The sequence below is a fragment of the Sebastes fasciatus genome, chromosome 3, assembly GCF_043250625.1.
Source record: "Sebastes fasciatus isolate fSebFas1 chromosome 3, fSebFas1.pri, whole genome shotgun sequence".
Classification (NCBI taxonomy): Eukaryota; Metazoa; Chordata; class Actinopteri; order Perciformes; family Sebastidae; genus Sebastes; species Sebastes fasciatus.
In genome coordinates, this window is record NC_133797.1 from 10,711,259 (window position 1) to 10,735,905 (window position 24,647).

At 39.4% G+C, this 24,647-nt stretch overlaps 1 protein-coding gene across 4 annotated transcripts; it reads left to right on the forward strand.

Moving 5' to 3' along the window:
• Nucleotides 1-370: 370 nt before the first annotated feature.
• slc44a2 (solute carrier family 44 member 2 (CTL2 blood group)) lies at nt 371-23,333 on the forward strand. Of its 4 annotated transcripts, none has more exons than XM_074628861.1 (22): nt 371-556; nt 8,319-8,367; nt 8,507-8,580; nt 9,101-9,185; nt 10,064-10,148; nt 10,254-10,373; nt 10,492-10,552; nt 10,692-10,818; nt 12,334-12,417; nt 13,382-13,494; nt 13,590-13,721; nt 13,811-13,910; nt 14,563-14,655; nt 15,751-15,835; nt 16,054-16,316; nt 16,470-16,564; nt 18,242-18,345; nt 18,431-18,504; nt 19,315-19,385; nt 19,483-19,571; nt 19,662-19,746; nt 19,987-21,430. In XM_074628861.1, the coding sequence occupies exons 1-22, from the start codon at nt 520-522 to the stop codon at nt 20,484-20,486; spliced, it is 2,526 nt and encodes an 841-aa protein (XP_074484962.1). In that variant the 5' UTR covers nt 371-519; the 3' UTR covers nt 20,487-21,430. The 4 variants fall into 4 exon arrangements, with proteins under 4 accessions (XP_074484962.1, XP_074484964.1, XP_074484965.1 ...); XM_074628863.1 differs by lacking the exon at nt 19,987-21,430 and adding an exon at nt 22,491-23,333 and having other exon boundaries at nt 374-556; XM_074628864.1 differs by lacking the exons at nt 371-556; nt 19,987-21,430 and adding exons at nt 5,245-5,390; nt 22,491-23,333.
• Nucleotides 23,334-24,647: the final 1,314 nt, after the last annotated feature.

The window sequence follows — 24,647 nt, forward strand, 5'->3', positions numbered from 1 at the left end:
TTAAATATCTATAAAGACTTCTTCAAACAACATTGTGAGTGGGAAAAAACAAACAAAAAACATAAAAACAGATACATGGACAAAATGGGGAGAAGCAATTACAAGACAGCAATTAAATGACCCTTTAAGCGACTTTTTTTCTTAATCAAGAAAAGGAAACCCATTTTAAACATCTTTCTAAATTCATTATGTTTATTGTAGAAACACATTTTGCTCTCTTCACATTCCATTGAAGTAGCGGGCAAGCCAAATGATTTAGCCCGCCCAGGCACACTCTGATTGGCTGTGGCAGCTGTCACTCACAAAGCTCTGCTCTCTGATTGGCTGCGCCCCCCTCTCCGTTAGCCTGGAATGCGCCGTGCTTCAGCTTGGTTTGGGATGGTCTCTCTCTCTCTGTGTTGCTGTAGCTCAATCTGAAGCGGTCTGCTACTGTTATTGGTGTCTTTTCCCTCGACATTTCCATGGTAACTGTCCTGTCTAACGTCTGATCAGCAGCGAGGAGCCGAGCAGTGTGTGAGAATGGAGCTGGAGGAGAAAAACCCCGACCCTAAATATGGTAAGAACAGCTTTATTATTTGACTGTCTTTGATTGTGCTCTAAACGGGGGAAGGAATGGAAACAATGACTGCAAGGGATGGATGGGTGTGGACCTCATGCAGATCTGGAGTCATCCTCATCCTCCACAGCAGAGCAGTTCTCATCTATTATCTCACTATACTGGTCTTTAATTTTTCATTTGACAACACACACAGTGAATGAAGCACCATGCTGTAAATGGGTGGTTGTATTTGGCCAGTTTGCCCTATTTTAACAGCCTGTATACTGCAAATTACACATATCCAATGAAACCAAAACTAGCCTATGCACCTCAACCTTTATTATTGGAATATGGCTTACTGATAAAACAGGCTGATAAAGAAAAGTAGGTTGCCATCCATTCAAACAAGGCTTGTCTTGATGGGTTTATATTAAATTAGCTTTCAGGTTATTCTGTACTGCAAGAACACACAAAAATCAAGGTTTGTTTTCCCCTGGGCTAAAAAAAACCCATTTTGTATATAGACATATGAACATTTCATACACACAGTTACTCACACTTCACAATTGCTTTTGTTCACACTGTTTTTTTTGCTTGCACATAATTATGGAAAATCCATCCCCCATATATAGGCTACCAGCCAAAGATGTGACTCATTGGCGATTATTATTTGTGTCACACATGCATTTTCTCAACTTAGCAAACCCACAGAAGCCTGGCGCGGCCTTCTTGTCTCTGGGCTGGGTTGTTGTTCATATGGACTGTTGAGTCATGAAGTTTTCGTAAGCGGTGTTATTCTTGCTTTAATACCCCCTTGTCAGTGTTGTTACATGGGAGGATGGCCATAGCTCAAAAGCAAACCGCGGGCCTTCACACTGGGATTTAATTGGGAAGACGACACTAGTGCTGTCAGATTGTTATTCCTTCTTTCACAATGTGAGATGCTCCCACCCGCCCACGCCCAACATGTTAAAGCGCACATCCTCTCCAGTCAATCCATATAGAGCTGCCACTGTGGAGCATTTCCTTGTTGCTTTCCCTTTTACCACGACAACTCTTTTTCCTCGGCTCTCCTCCCCCATGAAGGCTAAGAGGTCAAAAAGCACAGCCCTTTTAAACCGGAGATAAAGGTTTATACGATTGAAACACACAATGCACATTCCGGCTCGCCGGTTATCTTAAACAGCAGTTTTTACTAGCAGAGTTTGACCTGTGAGCAGTCTCTGGTTGCCTACTACTGTTAGCTACTACTACATTTTCCCTCTATCTAAGCTGGAGTGCTTGTAGGCAGGCAGGCTGCAGCCTGCACCGCCTGGATTGTGTTCAGCCTTGCCTGCTCTACCCACTCAGCAGCAGACACAGTCAAGAGGCTTCCAGTCAATATTAAGCTAGGAAACACTCAGATGCATTACCACACACTAGGGCTGGGGAATATGTAGATATTATTTTCATATCGTGATGTGGGACTAGATATCGTCTTAGATTTTGGATATCGTAATATGGCATCAGTGTTGTCTTTTCCTGGTTTTAAAGGCTGTATTACAGTAAAGTGATGTCATTTTCTGAACTTCCCAGATTGTTGTAGCTGTTCTATTATTTGCTTTTACCCACTTCCCATTTGCTTTTACCCACTACCCAGTCATTATATCCACATTACTGATGATTATTTATCAAATATCTAATTTTATAAATATTTTGTGAAAGCACCAATAGTCAACCCTACAATATCGTCACGTTGGTAAAAAATATTGTGATATTTTATTTTCTCCATATCGCCCACCCCTACCACTCACACACTGCGTGTATACACACATGCATGAGCACACACAGAGACTCTAAATGTCTCACAATGAGTGATTGTCATTTGGACTGTTGCTTTGGGAAAATCAGACAAACTGTAGCTGTTTGATCCAAGCTGTTTCTGTGAAGAGTAGAGAGCAGCAGTGATCTGAGCCAGTGGTTGTCAGTTTTTAAGTGTTTAGCTCTACAAAGAGAGACTTTAATGTTTGTTTCCTCCTTTCCCTTTAAGAGTATGTAGGCCAGAGACCTCATTAGTAGTTGTCAAAGGAGAGTTTTTTGAAGCAGTAACAGCTGCTAGATGCAGCAGTAAAACTGTAGCACACACAGTAGTTTCTGTGAGTCCCATATATTAGCCATCTTTATCTACAGGCTAGATAAAGACACACACACACAGATAGGCACACACACCCACACACAGACAGGCACAACCACAGTGGCCACTAACCCATTAAGGTAGCCAGGGAAGGGTTCATCTGATAACCCCTCTGGGCCCATTAGTGAATCACATCAGTCATGACATCATCACTTCCTTTAACACACACACACACACACACAAACACGTACACACGTACACATGTACACACATACACACTTACAATCGTGACTATCATCTTGTCAGCAGAAGCAGAGATCGTATTATTTCACTTTTAGCATTGTCTCCATTCAATTTTTAAAAAATATTTCATGATATTACTAAATACTGTTAAGATCAGTAATGTTTGGCAGACGTCTTGAACTCCATGTGGACCTGGATACAGACTAATTGTCTGGCAGGCCCTGTGGGTTTCCACCATCAGGGTCCCTTGAGTTGGCCATGAACTACCTGAGGAACTCAGAATACCCAAAATCATCTGCAACATTTACACCTTTTAAAAAAAATCTCTACTTATAAGGTCGCTACATCTACTGAGACCGTGACTAGTAACCCACTGTCCCATCAATTTTGCCAATTACATAAACAAACAAGACTATTATTTACAGGACATTTGGCCACATTTACACAACAAATGTGCTGGAATGCTTTTCAGCACAATCAGAGATTGTTTTATGACACAAAGCGGGCGAAGAGCCGCCTGTTCCTCCAGCTCTAATGGAGCTGTGTCTCTCTCATTAGCAGATGCTCCTGCCAATGAAAGGCTGATGGAAAAACAATGTTTATCCCCTTCAGTAAAGAGAAAGAGGAAATGTATACACACAAAGTGATGGCAAGGAGGAGTGCAACCCTTTCAACTTTTTTTATATAAATAAATACTATGCAAAAACTAGTATAACTCAGTTTCTAACCTTAGCCAGGGCACTAACACAGAAGCAATCTTTTTTGGCCAGAATTAGTATGGTTAACAATAATATCTCGATAATAGAGTGCTCCAGGGATGACGGATTTTTGTGGGTCAAACAGGAAGTTAGCATCGCCCTGGGTTCCCTCAACAAAAAAACAATGGGATTTTTCCACTGGGTTTGGGATTATTGCGGAAAATAAGCTCTGTGGCAAACATGTTTATGATACTTGCATGATCTTGCAAGATGATCTTCACAAATGAACACTTTTTTGTTACTTTCAGACAGAGCCAAGCTAGCGGTCTCCCTCTCTTTACAGTCTTTATGCTAAGCTAAGCTAAGCTAACTGGCCACTTGCTCCATATTTAGCATATAAACACGGTACTGTATAGACACAAAGAGTATAGAAGCAAAGACACAGCAAATACTTATTATATTTATAATATTTTATCGGTATAATATGACAACAGAATAGAAATATTTTTGTTTTACTTTTGTAAGGCGCTTTTTAGGCGGACGTTTTACTGGCATCCGGTAGTCGCTTTCAGTCCAAAATGGCGGAAGCCTAGCTCTGCTGCTGGGCGCTGATGTTGCAATGGAACAACAAATTAACTTTCCCTTCTTGGTAATATACGTTCTTTGTTAGACATGATAGTGGATTCGATCTTCTCATCTAACTCTGCAAGAAAGCAAATAAGCGTATGTCTGACAATGTCAAACTACTACTTTAAGTCTCTAACTCTTGATATGAGCCTTAAAAACCCAGTATCTGTTCAGCTCCAATACAGGAGAAGGAAACTAGATTTCTAAAGACGATCAAGGTTTTGTATGTATGGGCAAGGACATGGCGCTGTGTATGTAACAGGCACGTGTATTAGATCAGTAGTTAGTATTGTATTTCATGCTATGGCATGCTGTCAGTCTGTGTCACATGGCAGCGGAAGAAGTGGGCAGACCATCAAAACCACAGTCATGTGTCACCAGAGAACATGTAGGACGGTCTTATCTCTGATGTGCAGTTCAGCTCACCGCCTCGCATGTGTCAGACACACACAATGCATCATAACCAAATCATTGTTTTAACAATGCAAGAAACCATCTCAAGACGTCTTTGTTCATTGTTTAGGAAGTTACGATTGAATATGAAAGCACTTAGAAGGGCGGGATGTGGTCGCAGTGCTGTAACAAGCTTGAAAATACAGCTGAAAGTAGAAACAGGAAGCTGAGAAGGCCATAGATCACATAAGATACGAGTTAAAGAGAAAACTGTACAGTAGTGGTGTTTTATAGTACTGCGACAACAAAACAAGTGCTGTGTTGTGAGACGGATTGTGATGAAGCCTAAAATAACTGTTATGATGCCGGAGTGAAAGGCTGTTTTGATTTCCAGATCATGTCCCTGTAGTCAGACATGTAAAACCTTTTAGTCTTCAGTCAGTTTTGGCAACAGCAGGTTCACAGGCGCTACAAGTCTTTGTTGCTTCTGCTGCTTCTGCTGCTCCGCTCTCAATTCCCCCATCAATGCTGTTATTGCTGCAATTCCCCCGACGAGTTCTGAGTCAAGAGAGGGACCAGAGAGAGATAGGAGGCGAAGGCAGAGCTGTGAATACACTGAAAGAAGGAAGTGAAGAGTTAGAGGTTCGAAGGACAAACACCTCATACAGGAAGGAGACTTACAGAAACAACACAGCACACTGAGAGAGATCTATAAAAACCGTCCATGACAGAAACTGAGACAGAATTAACGGCAGGATGACAAAATACGACGGTCAAGGTACGATAACAGTCTGATTTATGATGAACTGAAGGTTCATTTGTTGCTGAATATCTTGTTGATATTACTGAAGCTTGTCAGATAGTCTACTGCTGCTTTGACTAATGGCTCATGTTCACTAGTTGTGATGTTGATGGACCGCTTTAAGTCACTTATTACCTAAAATACAAAGTCCAGTGGCGCTTTATTTGTGGTGGTGCCAGTTTCGTGTCTGTAGTGTGTGGGCAGAGTGTGTGTACGCTAGTGTCAGTGCATTAGCAGCGCACTAGGCAGTGACTGAAAGTAGCTGGCCTCACCTCTACCTCCCACTTTGTGTCTGGAACGGAGCATTCAAAGAACAGTTAAACGCTGCTTCATCAATCATCATGAAGTCTGCGGCAGACACTTCCAGTAATGTGACAGGTTGCATAATAGCTCAGAGTCTGGTTATCTTACAAGAGGATGTCGGTTTGCTGAATTCTAGCTGATTTCCTGTGTAAAACATATTTCAAGGTGTGATTCAGAAAAGTCTGGAAATGAGGGATGAGCACATTCATGACTCACAGTGTTAGCTCAAGACGTCCTCACTGTAGGCGGAGTGGGCTTGGTCGATGCTTCTCCTCTGCCTTGTCTGAGGTGTTTCCATGGCGGCTGGTGATGTCCACGGGGAGCTCACCGTCGCCGGGGAGCCATTTTGTGGGTTGCTAGGCATTGCACTCAGGCAGAAGAATCCTTTTGTTCAGGAGAATGTCTTGTCTTTGTCAATACACGGCCTTACACTTATGTATGTGTGTCTCCCGTATGCATAGAGGTCTTTGTGTGCACGCATACATTGAACTTATTCATATACCCTACCGTAGATACCAATACATTCTTAATTAGGGCTGTCAATCGATTAAAATATTTAATCGCGATTAATCACATGACTGTCCATAGTTAATAACGATTAATAGCAAATTAATCAAATTTTTTTATTTGTTCAAAATGTAACTTAAAGGGAGATTTATCAAGCTAGTATGACATGGTGGGTACCAATGTGTTCATTAGGTTTTCTAGTTTCATAAGATGCCAGTATCTGTACTAGCTTTAAAACTGAGCCTGCTACAACCTCCGAAAGATCGATTGCGTTAATGTGTTAAAGGAATTAGTGGCGTTAAAAATGAATTCCTGTTAACTTTGACAGCCCTAGTATTAATACTTTTTAATATAGTGTAAATTCTTGGAAGAAATGCCATTTGTATGTGTGTGTAATCTGTGTCTAAACAATGCAGTGATACTGATTTATAGCTCAGTTTTAAAGATCCCATATTGTAAAAACTGAGTCATGTCTTTTATATTATAAAGCAGGTTTAAGTGCTGTATAAATACTTTTAAAACTATCAAAACGCTCAATATACGGAGAAATACACACAGCCTGTATTCAGAAATTGTGCGTTTGAAACAAGCCGTTAGGATTTCTGTCCATTTGTGATGTCACAAATATACAATATTTAGACCATTACACGGTTTTAAACATAAACATTCTAAATGTGTCCCAGTTTATTTCCTGTTGCAGTGTATGTAAATAACATCAGCTGACAGGAAGTAAATATGGACCCAAACTGTTATCTAGCAATGCAATTCTGTTGAAATGCACTAAAACGGAGCGTTTCAGACAGAGAGGGTAAATACAGGTATATTCAGGCAGATATTATGAGGAAAATAAAGGTTTTTTTGAACATTACAGCATGTAAACATATTCTAGTAGAAACACAAAATACTTATACAAGTACCTGAAACTGAGCATGATATGGGACCTTTAAATAGTCAGTGATACATAAGTAGCCATATAGCCACCAGCATGACACAATAAGCACTTCAAAAGTACTAAAGGAAAAGGTATTGAACAATTTTTTGTTTTTTTCTTCTCATTTTGCCCTTTATATTTCATAGTGACAGTACATATACAGACAGGAAATGCAGGGAGAAAAAGGGGGGGATGACGTACAACAAAGGGATCCACAAAGGGACGTTGCGGTAATATGGTCACTTAACCATAGGCCACCAGACATTCCACTAGGTAACAATGTTAGCAAACCATCAAGGGATGTTTGCTGTGAGAGGACCCTTTATTTTTTGGTACCACTGAATACTAAAATAAACACATTCCTGTAATACTGTATGACAATGCTGATGGATGTGTAACTTAATTATAAGACCTTATAAACAGTTACATATCAATTTTAGCCACAAATCTTCAGTCACATACAAATCTATAGTACTAGTACTAGTACTAGTTATTTTTACACACGTACAATTACTGTGTTGGAGGTGCTCATAATCCAGCAGTGACATTTACAGCGTACAGAGTCTCCTTCACATTTTAGTATATTATATTATGGTATTCAGTATATAGAGAGAGTATACTGACCAACAAGGACAAAATGTAAGGAGAGTAAAGAGCATCCTCAACTAGGGCTGGACAATTATTCCATATTATTATATTATTATTCAGTGGAATCGTATCATCATGATATAATCATGCTGATTTATTTTACTAAATTCAGTTGTCCAAAGTAGTGATTTCAAGCAAATGTTAATTAGAAACACGTTTGAAGTGTTTTATCTGTTTGTTTTTATCTATATTTATTATGATATTGAAGAGATATTCCTATTAATATTGTGATATTAATTTCAGTGTCAGTATCGTCAACAACCAAGGGATTGAAATAGTGTTTAATTGCCAAAAACAACTTTTTACCAGCAGTTGGTGGTTAAGGAGTTTTCATTTAGGTCTTCATTGAGACCTTACAATCAAAAGTGGTTTGTGGTCCCTGAAGTGAAACCACAGGTTTTTGGTTAACTATCTTTAGTGCATGTATAATAGTCCCATCATAATGAAGTTAAACATTTCAAAAACAAGTTATAGTGGGAGACATTAAAAAGCCTGTTGTCTCTTTTCATCCCCAGGGGACACCAGGAAGTTTGACCCAAACTTCAAAGGGCCAATTCATAACAGGTGAGACGTCTGTTTCAATCACTGATCATTATTCTTTTCTTTCTGTAGAACAAGACACAAATAACAATCCTCTCCTCTCCTCTCCTCTCCTCTCCTCTCCTCTCCTCTCCTCTCCTCTCCTCTCCTCTCCTCTCCTCAGGGGCTGCACAGATATCCTCTGCTGTATTCTCTTCATCTTGGCCTTGTTGGGATACTTTGCTGTCGGTATTGTCGGTAAGATTGATCCTACATTACTACAATATATACTGTTTCATTGCTTAAGCACTATAGTGTACATTATTTATTTAAGACCAAAAAAATGTAAACACATCGCACAGCTCTCCTCCGGTACAGCCTTCACCAAACATTTTTGGCTACCTTACTTTCATCAGTGTGGTGTATAAGGCTGTTTCCAGACTCCTTAGATACAGTGAGTCTACCATAGATACCAAGTACAGCATTAGTTGATACAGAAAGATAAATAAAAATGACCATCAATAGAAAACATGCAATGTACATATTTAAGACGTGATGCTCTGTCTATCTGCTCTCCCTGAATGCAACCTTTTCCCATGTCTTTTCTACAGTATGAACAGTCTGTCTTTATGGACTGGAGTTCTATTTAAATGTCATGTATTGCCAGCAAAGAGATAACTCATACATTGGAAATGTGCGACTTTCCACTTTAATATTTGTTGTCATTTGATCTGATGTAGGCTTTTGTTCTGAATGATTTTAATTCTTTTCTGTGCAGCCTGGTCTCAGGGTGACCCCAGGAAAGTGATCTACCCCACCGATAGCAGGGGGCAGTTCTGCGGACAAGCTGGAACCAATCTGGAGTGAGTCACCTGACCTGTATGAACATAATGTCTACACTATATGTGTCCTTGGAAACTTTTCACATTCTGACTATCTTGTGTATTTCATATAATGATACTAGGGCTGTCAAGGATAGCGCTATAATAATGTGTTAACGCAAATTTGTTTTAACGCCACTAATTTCTTTAACGCATTAATGCAACTTGCGATTTTTAGGTTGTAGCGGGGTCAGATTTAAAGCTAGTGTGATACTAGCTTGTGGCAAAGGAAGTTAAATAACGCTCCAAACGTACGCAAAATTTTGGTGAGGAAAAACTGGCATGGCCATTTTCAAAAGGGTCCCTTGACCTCTGACCTCAAGATATGTGAATGAAAATGGGTTCTATGGGTACCCACGAGTCTCCCCTTTACAGACATGCCACTTTATGATAATCACATGCAGTTTGGGGCAAGTCATAGTCAAGTCAGCACACTGACACACTGACAGCTGTTGTTGCCTGTTGGGCTGCAGTTTGCCATGTTTTGATTTGAGCTTATTTTTTTTATGCTAAATGCAGTACCTGTGAGGGTTTCTGGACAATATTTGTGTGTTGTTAATTGATTTCCAATAATAAATATATACATATATTAGCATAAAGCAAGCATATTTGCCCACCCCCATGTTGATAAGATTATTAAATACTTGGCAAATCTCCCTTTAAGGTACATTTTGAACAAAAATGTGTGATTAATTTGTGATTAATCGTGATTAACTATAGACAATCATGCAATTAATTGCGATTAAATATTTTAATCGATTGACAGCCCTAAATTATAGGCATTACTGTAATCTGATATCCCTCATTTACTTATGATACAGGCCAAATAATAGTTTTGTTTTACTGTTGTCACGCAACAGGAAGAGGCCTCTTCTGTTCTACTTTAACATCCTGAAATGTGCCAGCCCTCTGACGCTGCTGGAATTCCAGTGTCCCACCACACAGGTCAGAAACAATATCTCCTTATCTTTTATGTTCATTGCAACGTTTTTCTCCTTCCTATAAGAATCACGCTAATTGTCATGATTGTATGTTGTTATTTGTGTCCAGTTATGTGTGGAAAGGTGTCCTGACAGGCATATGACGTTGATGAAAGCCAAGTTAGGCAACAAAGAAGACCGTGAATACTACCAACGATACTGTAAGGATGGAGTAGACTTCGCCAAATTGGTAAGTATTCAAATAATTTGATCACTCTTTTTTGTACATGTTAAAAGCAATGCTGTGAAACATGCATTAGGGTATGACAAAAAAAAAGGTACATTGAAAGCTGTTTTTCATGGTTCAGAGTCCTCCCGAGCTCCTGAGGGATGGCTTGTGTCCTGCCATGCTGATGCCCAGTAAAGCCTGTAAGTGAGATGCTCGTTCTTCACCTCCTGAACTTACTTTCTCTCACATCAGCTGCTGCATCTGTAAGTCTGTGGTTTCTGTGTGAAACAGAAACAAATAGAACACTACACATAACCAGATCATCTCCTCCCTCCACAGTCACGCGTCGCTGCCTTCCTGCCTTGGCAACGATGAAAGGTGGAGTGGTGATGGTGGGCAATGAGACCATTATTGATGCCGGACAGGGCGTCAATATCAATGCGTCAGATGTGCTGGAAGCATCCAAGTGAGTCCTTTTCACTGTATGGCAACACACAATATGTTGATATTATAAGAACATTAATGTTGCAGTTGAAGAGATTACCTTGAGCTCTCGCAAAACAAACAGTGGACATTTGTCTTCATTTTTTTTTTTTACATTTTCAAATGATTAATTGAATAATCAAAACTAATATATATGGATTAATCAGTAAAAATTTAAATAACCTTTACTTTTAAGCCCAAGAGAAAACACTGTTAGGTGGTTTAGATAACCAGTTCAGGTTTGACACTCTCGACACACATGTTGCTATGCTGTGTCAGTTGACAGCTAGCATATCACACCTCACTACTTAAAGGTCTTAATGCTCGTATTTACTCTGTACGCTGATGTGTGTTTACTACATTGCACGCCTGCTTTGGTTCTGCTCTATTTATATGCTCCCTGTAGGGTCTTTATGTCAGTGTTTTCGATCAGCGTTATTCCCACTGGGGGCGGTTGCAATGCTCCCCGCATGTTATATATCAAGATGATGAGTATTACAGGCTGTTATGTTGTAGTCTTGCTGCCAACAGCAGCTGGAGTCCCATTATTTGTCATCTTAATTTGCAGTGACATGATGAGCCTATAAAATGAATAACATAATAATAACATTATTTCAGAATGAATTACATCCTGAAGTTACAACTTTATCTATCATGTAAGTCAGTAATATAATGGCTATGAAGCCCTGAAACTGAATAGTATAGTAAATTGATTTAACTACTGTTATACAGTGATGCTGCAGCAGTATGCGGCACATAGATGATATTATAATCATTATGTGCACTGGCTAGTGTAGTTTTATGATGAATGTTAGCTTCAGCTAGGTTGCTAGCTGAAAAGGGTGGTGTGTTAAGCTACCAGTGTTTTTAGTAGCTAGCCACATAGACTGTATATAAGAAGTGGACATAGTCACTTTGATGTCACCCATTGGTTTGTGGACTGCCGGCATTTTTTCCATTGCCGTCTTGGTATTTGGCTGTCGCCATGTTGGTTTTTTGCAACCAGAAGTGACACAAGAGGGTGGAGCTAAGAACAACCGAACCCTGAATAAGATGTTTTCAGGCAACCAAAATGAACTTTCATGAACTGAAAACACACTGTTAAAGGGTTAAAGTTGTAAGACGAAAACACGGACAATTCCCAGACTGGACAACGCCCTAAATCATACCCTGCTTTATGGTCTATTTGACTCTAAATGGGACCATAATTTACTAAATGAACATCATGCTGTACTGAAGAAGACTTGAAACCAGCAATTGAGACCATAAACTCATGTTTTGTAACCAGAGGAGTCGCCCCCTGCTGGCTATTAGAAAGAATGCAAGTTTAAGACACGTCTGTATTGGCTTCACTTCTCCATTGTAATTATTTATCTTAACAGTATTATTTATTTATCGATTGATTGATTTTTCAACCCTTTACTAAATGTAGTCAGGTCTAGGGCTCCATACTTGGCAGATGTCTACAATGTTCATTTCCCCTTTTTTGTTTTTACAGGAAATCAAATGTGGTTGTTGAAGCTCGCCAGGTGGCCATGAGAATCTTTGAGGACTACACTCAGTCTTGGTACTGGATATTGCTGTAAGTCTGTCCACTTTCTAGTGCTTACAGTAACAGAACAGTGTGGTAGAACATCAGGAATCCAACACAGGTCAAAAAGTAGTATACTGTAAATATAATTTACAGTATATAAAATCTATTATAAGTATACTTGTACTTTTTGTGCTTAATTTAAAGTATATTTAGAATATAGATCTAAATAGATGTCATTAAGTTCAACTTCAATCTACTAAAAATAAATATACTAATTCTGCAATACTTAGTGGTATTTTAGTGTATTTATAAAAAAGTGTACTTTCTTATAAGTGTATTGTAAATTGTATGAAAGTGTAATTTTAAAAAGTAAATTGCAAATACTTATCGTGGTATTTTAGTGTACTTATGACAAGTATACTTATTTGAAAGGCATTTGTAATACACTATTTGTATGTTTTATTAAAGTGTGCTATAATTTCACTTCATAAAAATGTAAGTATACTTACAAAAAGCACTTTATTGTAAGATTCAGTGTACTTGTGTACATTAAAAGGGCATACTAAGTTGCACTTCTAGAATGTTTACTTTAATATAATAATTTTATAGGGTAGCTGTTATTACCGTGTGTCTATATTCTGTTGTTGATTATATTTTTGCTTTTTTTTTTTTTTTTTTACTCTTTACTTTGACTGTACTGGTGGTATATTTCAATAATTACTGTTGACTAACACAAGATGCGCGTTTATGATGTTAGAAAATGTTATTTCAGATTCAGTCAGCTGATCTACTGTAGCTGTCGAAACACACACGGTTATCATGGCTGTTGAATGTTTTCACTTACAGTAGTACATGAAAGCATCTGAGTGTTCAAGGCCGACCTCGGCCAATTGGTCATTTTGAAACCAGAAAATATGCATGATCGCAACTGTCTAGTTCACAGGCCAAAATGCTAAAAGACTCGGTTGTTAACTCAGTATGATACAACGTTTGATGTGTCTACCCTCTCTAGTGGTCTGGTGATCGCCATGGTCGTCAGCTTGATTTTCATCGTCCTGCTGCGATTCTTGGCCGGCATCATGGTCTGGGTCATGATTGTTTTGGTTATTATAGTCATCGGATATGGTAAGTCCTAATCTTGTTGTGATGTTGAAGTTATCTACTTTCATTAAAATAAAACATTTCTAAATATTTGGACTATTTTTTTTATTTGCCATTAGGGATTTTCCACTGTTACATGGAATTTGCGAGTCTGAAGGAAGCGCCGGGCTCTGACGTCACCATCCGTGACCTTGGCCTGCAGACGGACTTCTCTGTCTACCTGCAGATCAGACAGACCTGGCTGGCCTTCAGTATGCACAAACACACTTTCAGTCATTAATACATCTCTGCATGAAGCATTTATGAGTCCTGTTAATCGAATGCCGTTTCTGTTTTGCAGTGATCATCCTGGCTATTGTGGAGGTCATCATCATCCTGCTTCTCATCTTCCTCAGGAAGAGAATCATGATTGCCATCGCCCTCATCAAAGAGGCCAGCAGGTCAGTCTGAGTTGGTCGTGTGTGGCGTTGTGCAGCGTCGTTCCGTTCTGTTTTTTCAGCTGAGGTAGACAAGTGACCAGACCTGCTCACATATTTTAAAGCTGCACTAATCAATATAATGACAATTGATTAATGTGAAAGGGGTTGCTGTTAGTGACAAACCCACAGAGAATTATCCATAGATTTATATACTGTATGTAGATGTTGCGTTGGCCTTTGTATCATACATCAATGTCGCCGCCATAGTGGGGAGGTCAGGACTGGCCTGTAAACACATACAAGTGAACGGGAGAGCTGCATTCAGTTGAGAAATATAAACATTATAGTCCTTTTTATCCAGAGAAACGGCAGCTCCCACTTTCACTTGTATGTGTTTACAGGCCAGTTCTGACCTCCCCAATATGGCAGCGACGCTGACGTAATGCAGTGACGGGTTGAAGCAGCCAATGCGGTTTCTACTGTATGTGAATTTATATACAGTACATCTATGGAATTATCACCCAACTCCGTAGCTCCCCTCAGCTCATTTTACTGTAGCTTCTTCCAGCTCACTGTTACTGTTATGGTTCACTCTCACAGCTCTCATCACCCTCGTTTCCAGAGTATTATAACTAAACTGTTCATATAACGTTTTGATTGTTGTCTTTTTCAGAGCTGTTGGGCACGTGATGTCATCGCTGTTCTACCCACTGCTGACCTTTGCCCTCCTGGCAGTGGTGATCGCTTACTGGGCCATCACTGCTGTGTATCCTTTCATCTGTTCAGATGATGATCAAAGATGGTCAAAATATAAATGTGTCACAATCTTTTTCCACTTTTAATTGCACAAATTAGATTTCCAACTCTACACTGAGTTTTTTTATTCATATAAATATTTTATATATTTTGCATTAAAGGGGACCTATTATGCTTTTGTGCTTTTTCCCTTTCCTATATTAGGTTATATAGTTTTTTGTGCATGTAAAAGGTCTGAAAAGTCACAAAGTCTAAGTCCACGCCAAAGGGAATTACTCTCCCCAACAGAAACACTGCTCCTGAACTGCCTGAAACGCCTTGCTTGAAGTCCTGTCTTTTCTTCCATAACGTGGTGATGTCATCAAGTAACACCTTTGCATTACGGCTAGTTATGAGCACACCCTCAAACAAAACTAGTTTGACTGGAGCGGAGTCCAAAGAGTTTGGTTTGGTTGATCAATCACAACAGTGGGCCAGCTGACCAATCAGAGCAGACTGGGCTTTTCAAGGGGGCGGGGCAGCAGCTCAAACAGAGTATTTCCGACAGAGGGTGAAAAGAGGTTCTGTAGCACAGCCGGTATGAGAAAAATAAAGCGTCTTTTGAACATTAAAGCATGTAAACATGTTCTAGTAGAAACCCAAAATACAAGTATGCACCTGAAAATAAACATAATAGTTCCCCTTTAAAAGAAAATAAAGAAGAAATCATGTATAAAACAATGTTTGCATACAAAAGGCAGTAAAAATGCTAAGGCATCATTAAAATTTTTTTTTTAAAAATTACCTAATTTAATGAAATGGACAACCTCTCAATTTGATTGAGCATCTCTGTTAATTAGCCAATCAATTCATCAGTTGAACATTCAATCCATCCCATTTACTACTTCTCAAGGCTATACCATTTGTATGCAACTCCTACATTTCTCCAGTTCTTATGATAAAGTCTTCTATGCTATTTACTTTTTTTAAAGAAATATTTCCTACCATATTTCTAGTTTTTGTCATGTTTCCATACATTTTAAAGTGATGCAGATGTCTCTTGATTGTGACCTTTTAAGAGACATCCACCCTTTGTTGACGTAATATCCTTGACCGCTCTGACCAGTTTCTTGTCCACGTCTAATGAGCAGGTGTACAAAGTGTTCAACAACTCTGAGTGCGAGTACGCACTAGAGACCTGCAACCCCGAGGTATGTTTTAAATGTCACTGCCGTATTAATTGAACTGATTGAAGACGTGTGGGGTTCAGCCAAAAAAGCCAAATATTCGGCTTATATTTGACACCTTTTAGGTAGAAACTGTTTGATTGTGTCCCTGTTTACCTGCACAGCATCACACTTCTCATCATAGTCTACTGTGTGAAAACTCACTTCTGTAATCCTGCGTTCTTCCATTTCTTTCACTCTAGACATACAACACCTCCAACATTTCAGCTCAGTGTCCTGACGCAGAGTGCCTGTTTGCCTTCTATGGTGGGGAGACCCTCTACCACAAATACCTCATCCTGTTCCAGTTCTACAATGTCTTCCTCTTTTTCTGGTGCGCCAACTTCGTGACGGCTCTGGGCCAGGTCACTCTGTCGGGGGCCTTCGCCTCGTATTACTGGGCCTTCAAGAAGCCTGATGATATTCCCGCCTACCCCATCTTCTCCTCACTGGGACGGGCTCTCCGGTTAGAGTCTGAATTTGTATTTGTGTGTGCAGTATGTCCACTGTGTGCTTGTGAATCCCCTGTTTTTGTTAGAACTATCAAAACATGTGGCGCTCATCTTACGCTGAGTTTTTTAACGCTCACGGTTGGCTTCTGTTCCCTCCTCCTGTCCAGATACCACACAGGCTCCCTGGCCTTTGGCTCTCTGATCCTGTCTTTGGTCCAGGTCATCAGGGTCCTTCTGGAGTACCTGGATCACAAGTTGAAAGGTCAGAAGATTTAACTTCATAACAAGACGACTGACTTTCTAAATTACTTGACTGTGTATCTTTCTCATTGTCCTATATTTACCAATGAGTCTGTTAAAGGGATAGGTCGGGTGTTTAGAAGTGGGCTTGTATGAGATACTTATCCATAGTCAGTGTATTACCTACAGTAGATGACGGTCGGCACACCCTCAGTTTGGAGAAGCACACAGTAGTACCAGCACAGGAGCAAAACAATGTACTGCTGTGGACAGGGCCGGCAGCAAAATGAAAAAAAATCAAAATCCATTTAAGTGTACTGTAACAGTTTGGGTTTGTGTGTTACGGTTGAGGTAGCTTAGAGAGCGTAGCAGAGGACGACACTCAAACACTCACGGCCACGCAGGTGCGGGGGTTTCCACAATACTCGTAGTTTATTGCTAACTTCATTAACTAACACATCAACCTTACCAAGCCCAGTTTTACAGATTCTACTTTATCATACATGAACAAAATAGAGACCACACAAATCCTAATCCTCTGTAAACACAATGCGCTGTCTGATGACGTTGCTTCCCTCGTATCTAAGCAACACAGTATTCCTTTCACAGTTTCGACTGTTATAGTACGCTATATTTAGAATATTTTCACCACTTTATCTTGCTGTCAGACAGCCCTTTCCAACAGGGAACTGAACTGAAAGTGAAACTCATCTATGCTCTCTTCAAAGTAGACAGACTCAGTTGACAAAAACAGTATAGATACGTTCACTTTCACTTCACTTATCCATCAGAAGATATTCTAAATATAGCGTACACTTAAACTGATATTGACTTTTTTAATTGGGCCTTTCTTTTAGGTGACTAAAAAACATTTTGCTGCTGCCCCCGTCCACAGCAGTACATTACTTTGCTCCGGTGTGGTAACTCCTGTCTGTTTCTCCAAACTGGGGGCAAAGAGTATAGAAGCAAAGAGATGAAACTCTGATGCTTTTTTGACAACAGCCGCCAGATGGCGCTGCAGTGAAAATGCCAATGAGTCTGTGACTATGGTTGTATAAAGAGACGTCTGTAAATCAGAGGATATTTTTTTCTAAGGTAAATCAACTTCCCAGTACGAACACTTTAAAAGCCCTCATTTAAATCATTATGTGCTAAAAGTTGTAAAATTAACTAATAGCTGAATCCAGAGTTATTTTTCTCGGCATAAAGAACGTGCATCAAACCCAAAGGACTGCACCGCCCTGCACATTTATATGACATATCCCGTCCTGCCAGCTTCCTGCTAGCTGTATGCGGCTGTAATAATGGATATATTGGCTGTAATTCATCACTTTTTTATCTTATAATACACCCATGGGCTGTATGCTGTAAGCCTGTACAGTGGTGGATGTATTAACGTCTCTGTTCCCAAACAACCGGCTGTCAGCCAGTAGCTAGTAGTGCTAGTAGCATGATATAAACAGAATTTAGTGGAGTTGAAGGTGATTATACACTGACTATGGATAAGTACCTCATACAACCCCACTTCAAAACACTGAACTATCCCTTTAATATGCATAAAGGATATTGTTGTTAAACTGGTTAGTCTTGAATCCTGTTTTTGGATAGATGCAGGTGTGATGCTAGAGCTCAGAATAATGCCGGTTATCTAATACTGCAATCATAAATGAATTGTAACCCTCTTGCTCTCATCCTTCAGGTGCTCAGAACAAGTTTGCTAAATTCATGCTGAGCTGCATGAAGTGCTGCTTCTGGTGTCTGGAGAAATGCATCAAATTCCTGAACAGGAATGCCTACATCATGGTGAGTCCTTGTAACCGGATACAGCTGCGTGAGAGATGTTGGGTCTGCTCAGGTTTTAAAGTGGTAAATTGCTGTTTTTCTCCAGATTGCCATCTATGGAAAAAGTTTCTGTCCCTCAGCTCGAGATGCCTTTTTCCTTCTCATGAGGAACATTGTCAGGTGGGATTTCATTACGATGTTTAATTCTATGAGCATTAGACTTAGGGCTGTCAATGGATTACAATAGTTAATCGCAAATGAAACACACATTTTTTATCTGTTCAAAATGTACCTTAAAGGGAGATTTGTCAAGTATTTAATACTCCTATTAACTTGGGAGTGGGCAAATATGCTTGCTTTATGCCAATATATGTATATATTTATTATTGGAGATCAATTAACAACACAAAACAATGACAAATATTGTCCAGAAACCCTCACAGGTACTGCATTTGATATAAAAAATGTGCTCAAATCAAAACATGGCAAACTGAAGGCCAGCTGTCAGTGTGTCAGTGTGCTGACTTGACTATGACTTGCCCCAAACTGCATGTGATTATCATAAAGTGGGCATGTCTGTAAAGGGGAGACTCATGGGTACCCATAGAACCCATTTTCATTCACATATCTTGAGGTCAGAGGTCAAGGGACCCCTTTGAAAATGGCCGTGCCAGTTTTTCCTCGCCAACATTTTGTGCAAGTTTGGAGCGTTATTTAGCCTCCTATGTGACAAGCTTTTTTTTCTAGTTTCATATGATGCCAGAATCTTCACTCTAGCTTTAAAACTGAGCCCACTTCAACCTAAAAATCGCAAGTTGCGTTAATGTGCTAAAGAAATTAGTGGCACGTTATTATGGCTTTAACTCTGACAGCCCTAATTAATATCCACAATGTTTAATTCTATAAGAATTAGACTACAACATTTAATCAATGCTGAAGCTATTCTCAGCCCAGTTTAATTGTGATTTACTTTCATATTTTTCAACACAGGGTGGCTGTTTTAGATAAAGTGACTGACTTCCTGCTGTTTCTTGGGAAGCTCCTCATTGTTGGAATCGTTGGTAAGAGAGCTTTTATTTTTAGACCAAAAGTGTCTGTTTTCTACACTGGAGAGGGATCTGTCTGGATTTCTAGCTGAATTCACTGTTTTCTGTACAGGCATCTTCTCTTTCTTCTTCTTCTCTGGAAGAATCAAAGCGATAGAGGAGGCTGCTCCATCTCTGAACTACTACTGGGTGCCGATACTGGTGAGAAGCAGCTATATTGATCCTTTGAGTTCCCCCTTGGGCTTTGATGCCACAGCAGAGGTCTTGATGTGTGTTATTTTCTTCACCTAGACGGTGGTAGTGGGATCCTACCTCATCGCCCACGGATTCTTCAGCGTGTACGCCATGTGTGTGGACACACTGTTCCTCTGCTTCTGTGAGTAATTTTGCATTCAGTCTGATCTCCTTTCTTCTTCCTGTTTTAACTGCCTCAAGCTGAAATGCTGGTTTCTTCTTCCTGCCATGTTTCTGACTCCTCTTCTCTTTGTTTCCCCTGTTCATTTTGCTTTACTTTATTTTCACACATTCCCTTTATTTCATGTTTCCATTTTCCCCTAATTTTCCATTAACCCAATCAAAAACACAAAAATGCGCATCCCCACGCACGCAAAAAAAGGTGAGGACTTGGAGAGAAACGACGGCTCGTCTGATAGGCCGTACTTCATGTCCCCCACGCTGCACGAGATCCTTTCCAAAACCGAGAAGCTGGAGGACGACCGCGATGGCGTCGAGCAGGGGGATTCCGCGGATTCCGCCAAGCAAGTGGACGAGGTGAAGCTGGAGGAGGAGACCCCTCTTCAGCAGCAACAAGACGGAGAGATCCAGCTGAAACAGCAAACGGTGCTCAAGCAGGACAATGAAGAGGAGGAGCAGCCTCTGAAGGCCACGACGGAGGCTGAAGAACCAAAAGAGGAGAAAAACGAAGAACAAAAAGCCAGTCAGGATGAGGAGGCTGAAAAGAAAGAAGAAGCCGAGGTGAAAGAAGAGGTGGAAAAGCAGGAGTTGAAACAGGAGGAAAAGACCGTGGAGGCGTCGCCTCCTGCTGCGGAGGCTGAGAAAGAGGAGACTGATGAAAAGAAAGAGGAAGAAAATCCTCCCTCTGCACCACAGGAGTAGATGTCAACAGCAATGCAAGGGCAAACAAATGAGGCATATAGAATGAAAGAACGGCATCTACAGCTTTGTGATAGGGGCCAGTTAAATTTACAGCATACAACAAGCTTAAGTTTCAGACGGCCCTGCTATGTGAGTGTCCAGCTGGAGAGGGTCGTGGGCCACGTGTGAAGGTCAAAGCAGGTCAAAAGCCCAGTGCATCTCTGTAGCTTGAAAAAAATGCTCTCTTGTGTTGGTTTTAGAACAGTGTTGGTTTTTATATCGTGAAGATCTGTAGATCATTGTGAGTGCTGAACCTGTGCCTGATTGCTGTCACTAATACTTGTTGTCTTAATACTGTTAACGAATGCACTACAGAACCACCAAGTACCGTGTTTACAGTCAGAACACTCACATCTCAATCGATAGTGAATCTCTTTTCACTGTTTACAATAATACCAGCTGACACCAAAATGTTAGACATATTTGATATACTGTATGAATATTGGATCTTTTTTTTTTCCTATGGAACTTGTATATATACAGTAGTGTACGTCTGTTATGTATTTTTTTGGCTTCAGTCTTGTGGAGATGCAAGATGGGATCCCATGTATTGCCACCTACTTGCCTTGGTATTTTGGACTGGCGTAAGTGCTGTGATTGTGTTGCCATGACGCAACCGTCATGACCTCTCTCTGGACCCCCCCTCCCCTCTTCCCAGTTGTTTACTGATCCCACCTGCCTTGCTATGTCCCTATCTTCTCTTTGTCTCTCTCTCTGTCTAAGTGCTGCATGGTGTTGACATGGCCTTCTGAATGCTCACAACTAACATCTTAATTCTCTGGATGCTTTTGTACTCGTTTTTCTTGTTCGTCACCTTGTGGAAGATGTAAGTTGATTTCCCAATGAAATTACTGATGACATTCCATATTTATTGGATGTAAATCTTGATTAAAGGTGATTGTATTTAATCGTAGTAGTTCTGTTATGGGGTAAACACATGAGTTTGAAGGTGGTTCAAAGGGTAAGTTCGGATTTTTTTTAAATGGGGTTGTATGTATACTCCCGTGTTCTGTGAGGTAACATTATTTTTTTTTATGAATGGAGTCTGGTGGCTTTCAAGAGAGCTATATAATGACTTCAGTTACCCCTCGGAAAGGGCTGTCTGGCAATGAGGTAAAGTGGGTGTGGACGGGAGCAGCAGAAAATCGTATTTTTAACAAAAATCAATATCAGTTTAAGTGTACGCTATATCTAGGATATTTTCATTGCTTTACCTTGCTATCAGACAGCCCTTTCTGACGGGGGACTGAAGCCGTTATATAGTAGCCTTCAAAGCTACCAGACCAGACTCCATTCACAAAAATTTTACCTCGAGGAACACAGAAGTTGCTGGTCTACCGCTGCATCGATGGATTAGTTTGTTTGTGTTATTGTGTGACTTTCGGATCCGAACTAACGTGGCGTCCACACAGCAGTACATTACTTAGCTTCCGTGTCGGTACTCCTGTCTGCTTCTCCAAACTGGGAGCGTGCCCACCGCCATCTAAGTTACTGTATGTAACGTTAATACACTGACTACAAGGATGTATATATACTGTACATGTAGCACCGTCATCATGCAGAAAGCTCTTGCTTCACCACTCACTTCCCACGTTCACACACACACACTCTAAGCACTCTACTCTTACAACAACTGGCTCTAGAGACGGCCATTCGCGTTGGCCACCGTATCAATCCTACACGCTTAGCACACGGGAGAAGTTGTAATCTGCATCCTCACCGCTAGATACCGCCAGATCCTACACACTGTTCCTTTAAGTTAATCTCTTAACTGTCTATCGCAGGTGTCCTTACTCTATTGAAGTGAAATATTAAATTGCTGGAGTGCTCCTTTAATTCTTAATCAGCTGAATGGCAAAACAGATTATAGATAGTCAATGCATGAATACAAGAACATTTAATACTTCAGTGTTAGCATGCTGTTGGTTAAATGATGTTCCTCAACTGCTTCTGTCCGTGTCACAGTGGAAGATCTGGAGCGCAACGATGGATCAGCAGAGAGGCCGTATTTCATGTCGCAGAACCTGCTCAGCATCCTAAAGAAGTCCAATGAACAGGCCAAATCTGTTGATTAAGTCACATTCCGTGTGTGTGTGTGTGTGTGTGTGTGTGTGTGTGTGTGTGTGTGTGTGTGTGTGTGTGTGTGTGTGTGTGTGTGTGTGTGTGTGTGTGTGTGTGTGTGTGTGTGTGTGTGTGTGTGTGCGTGTGGTGTTTTTGAGTGGAAATCAGAACAAAAGGAGTAATTACAGTGCCATTTCCTGTGCTACATTATGTATGTACAGTATGTTAGTGTCTTGCTGCCAAATGAGAATTATATTGTCTGTACGGTATTATTGATCCTTTTGTATTTTGTTACAAAGCCTTAAGCCCATTGGCTCCTTGTATTTGCCCAGCAAGAGTCATTTTACATCAGAAGGAGTATGGGAGCTTGACTTACAGATGATAATTGTAGTTTGTACATTTTGGTCTTTATTGTCACTTTGTGTGTATTCTATCATACAGATTATGTGGAAGCTTTGAAGAGTCCAGTATTTTACAATGACATCTCCATGTTATGGCAGATGTAGCCTGTTGATACACGAGTAAAGCTGTGCTTTATCGGTTTAACTAAGCATATTGCACTGTTTAAAATCAGCTAACCAAACGTTGCTAATCTGCAGGCGATTAAAAGCTTAGTATGATACTCAAAGCCTTAAGAGATTACAAATGACCCAAGTGATATAACTTGGACTTGCAGTTTTTTTTTTAATAACTTCTGTCTTTTTTTGTTCATACGCTGAATATAAAACATATCCAAGAATAATGTGCAAATATTGAGTTTGGAAAAGTTTTACGTTACATTTCATTTTGTTGTAAACTAATAAAAGTTTGTGTTGCCATATCAGTGCTCAAAGGACAAAAAAAAGGCCACTGCTTAGGTTTATTTGGGTACAATAACGTGGATTATTGTTTATTTTTATCAGTGTTGTCCATCTCGGTTTGATAATGCTGACAAATAACAGTTTAAATTCAAAATAGGTCATGTTTTAAGAAAAGGCCAGTCATATAAGAAATATAGTTTCAGATATGAAATCTGTAAAGTGGTAATAATCGAGCAATATAGGCCAGTACAAAGTTAACAAATTGTAGCCATATTTCAGGCTTTATGCTTCCTATAGGCTAGCTGTCTGCCTTTATTTATTACCGTTTTACAGGAGCAGCATGCTTGGTATTTTTTTATGGAGGATGACACCTGCCAAAATAAAAAACAAATGAATAAATAAATAAATTACTTGATAAATGAATAAGTGTAGCAATAGTAATATAAAAATAAATGTAGCCATTAATTAATTGATCAAATGTGACATAAATTGATATTTCTGTTTAAATTTGCTTCTTTTATTATTTATTTATCTTTGTTCTAATTCCCCTTATCTGTTCACTCTTCTGTTTAATTTTTCCCTTTCATTTTTTTATGTATTTATTTTTTATAAAATTTTAGATTTATTTATTAATTTTACCATTTATTATTTTGTATTTATTCATTAATTAATTATTTTATTTTATATTTATGTTTAAATGTATTTATTCATTAATTAATTAATATATTTATTTCTACACGATTTTCCCTTTGCATTTTACCCCCTTATTTATTCCCGCAAACTTCTGTATTCTTTTCTTTACACATTTCTTTTTACATTGCTTTATGCATGTCTGCCTCATTATGCAAATGAGGGGGGCCGTCACTCAACGTGTGTCAAAAATAAAAAATAAAAAATACATAAATAAATAAAAGGAAAAATTTAACAGAAGAGTAAATAAACAAGGAAATCCATACAAAGATGAATAAATAAAGAACCAAGTCAAAACAAATGTTATCAATTAATGAATGGCTACATTTATTTTAAATATTTTTGCTACATTTAATGACATATTTATTTATTTATCGAGTAATTTATCTATTTATTCATTTATTTTTTATTTTGGCAGGTTCCGTCCTCCATAGATTTTTAACATTTAATGCTATTTCTAAAAGAAATAAACTTAATTTAGTGGTGAAATTAAATCTTTTGTAGACTAAGAATAGGCATTATGGCCCTATATTACAGCTATAGTAGTGTATTCTATTTATCACATATCGTG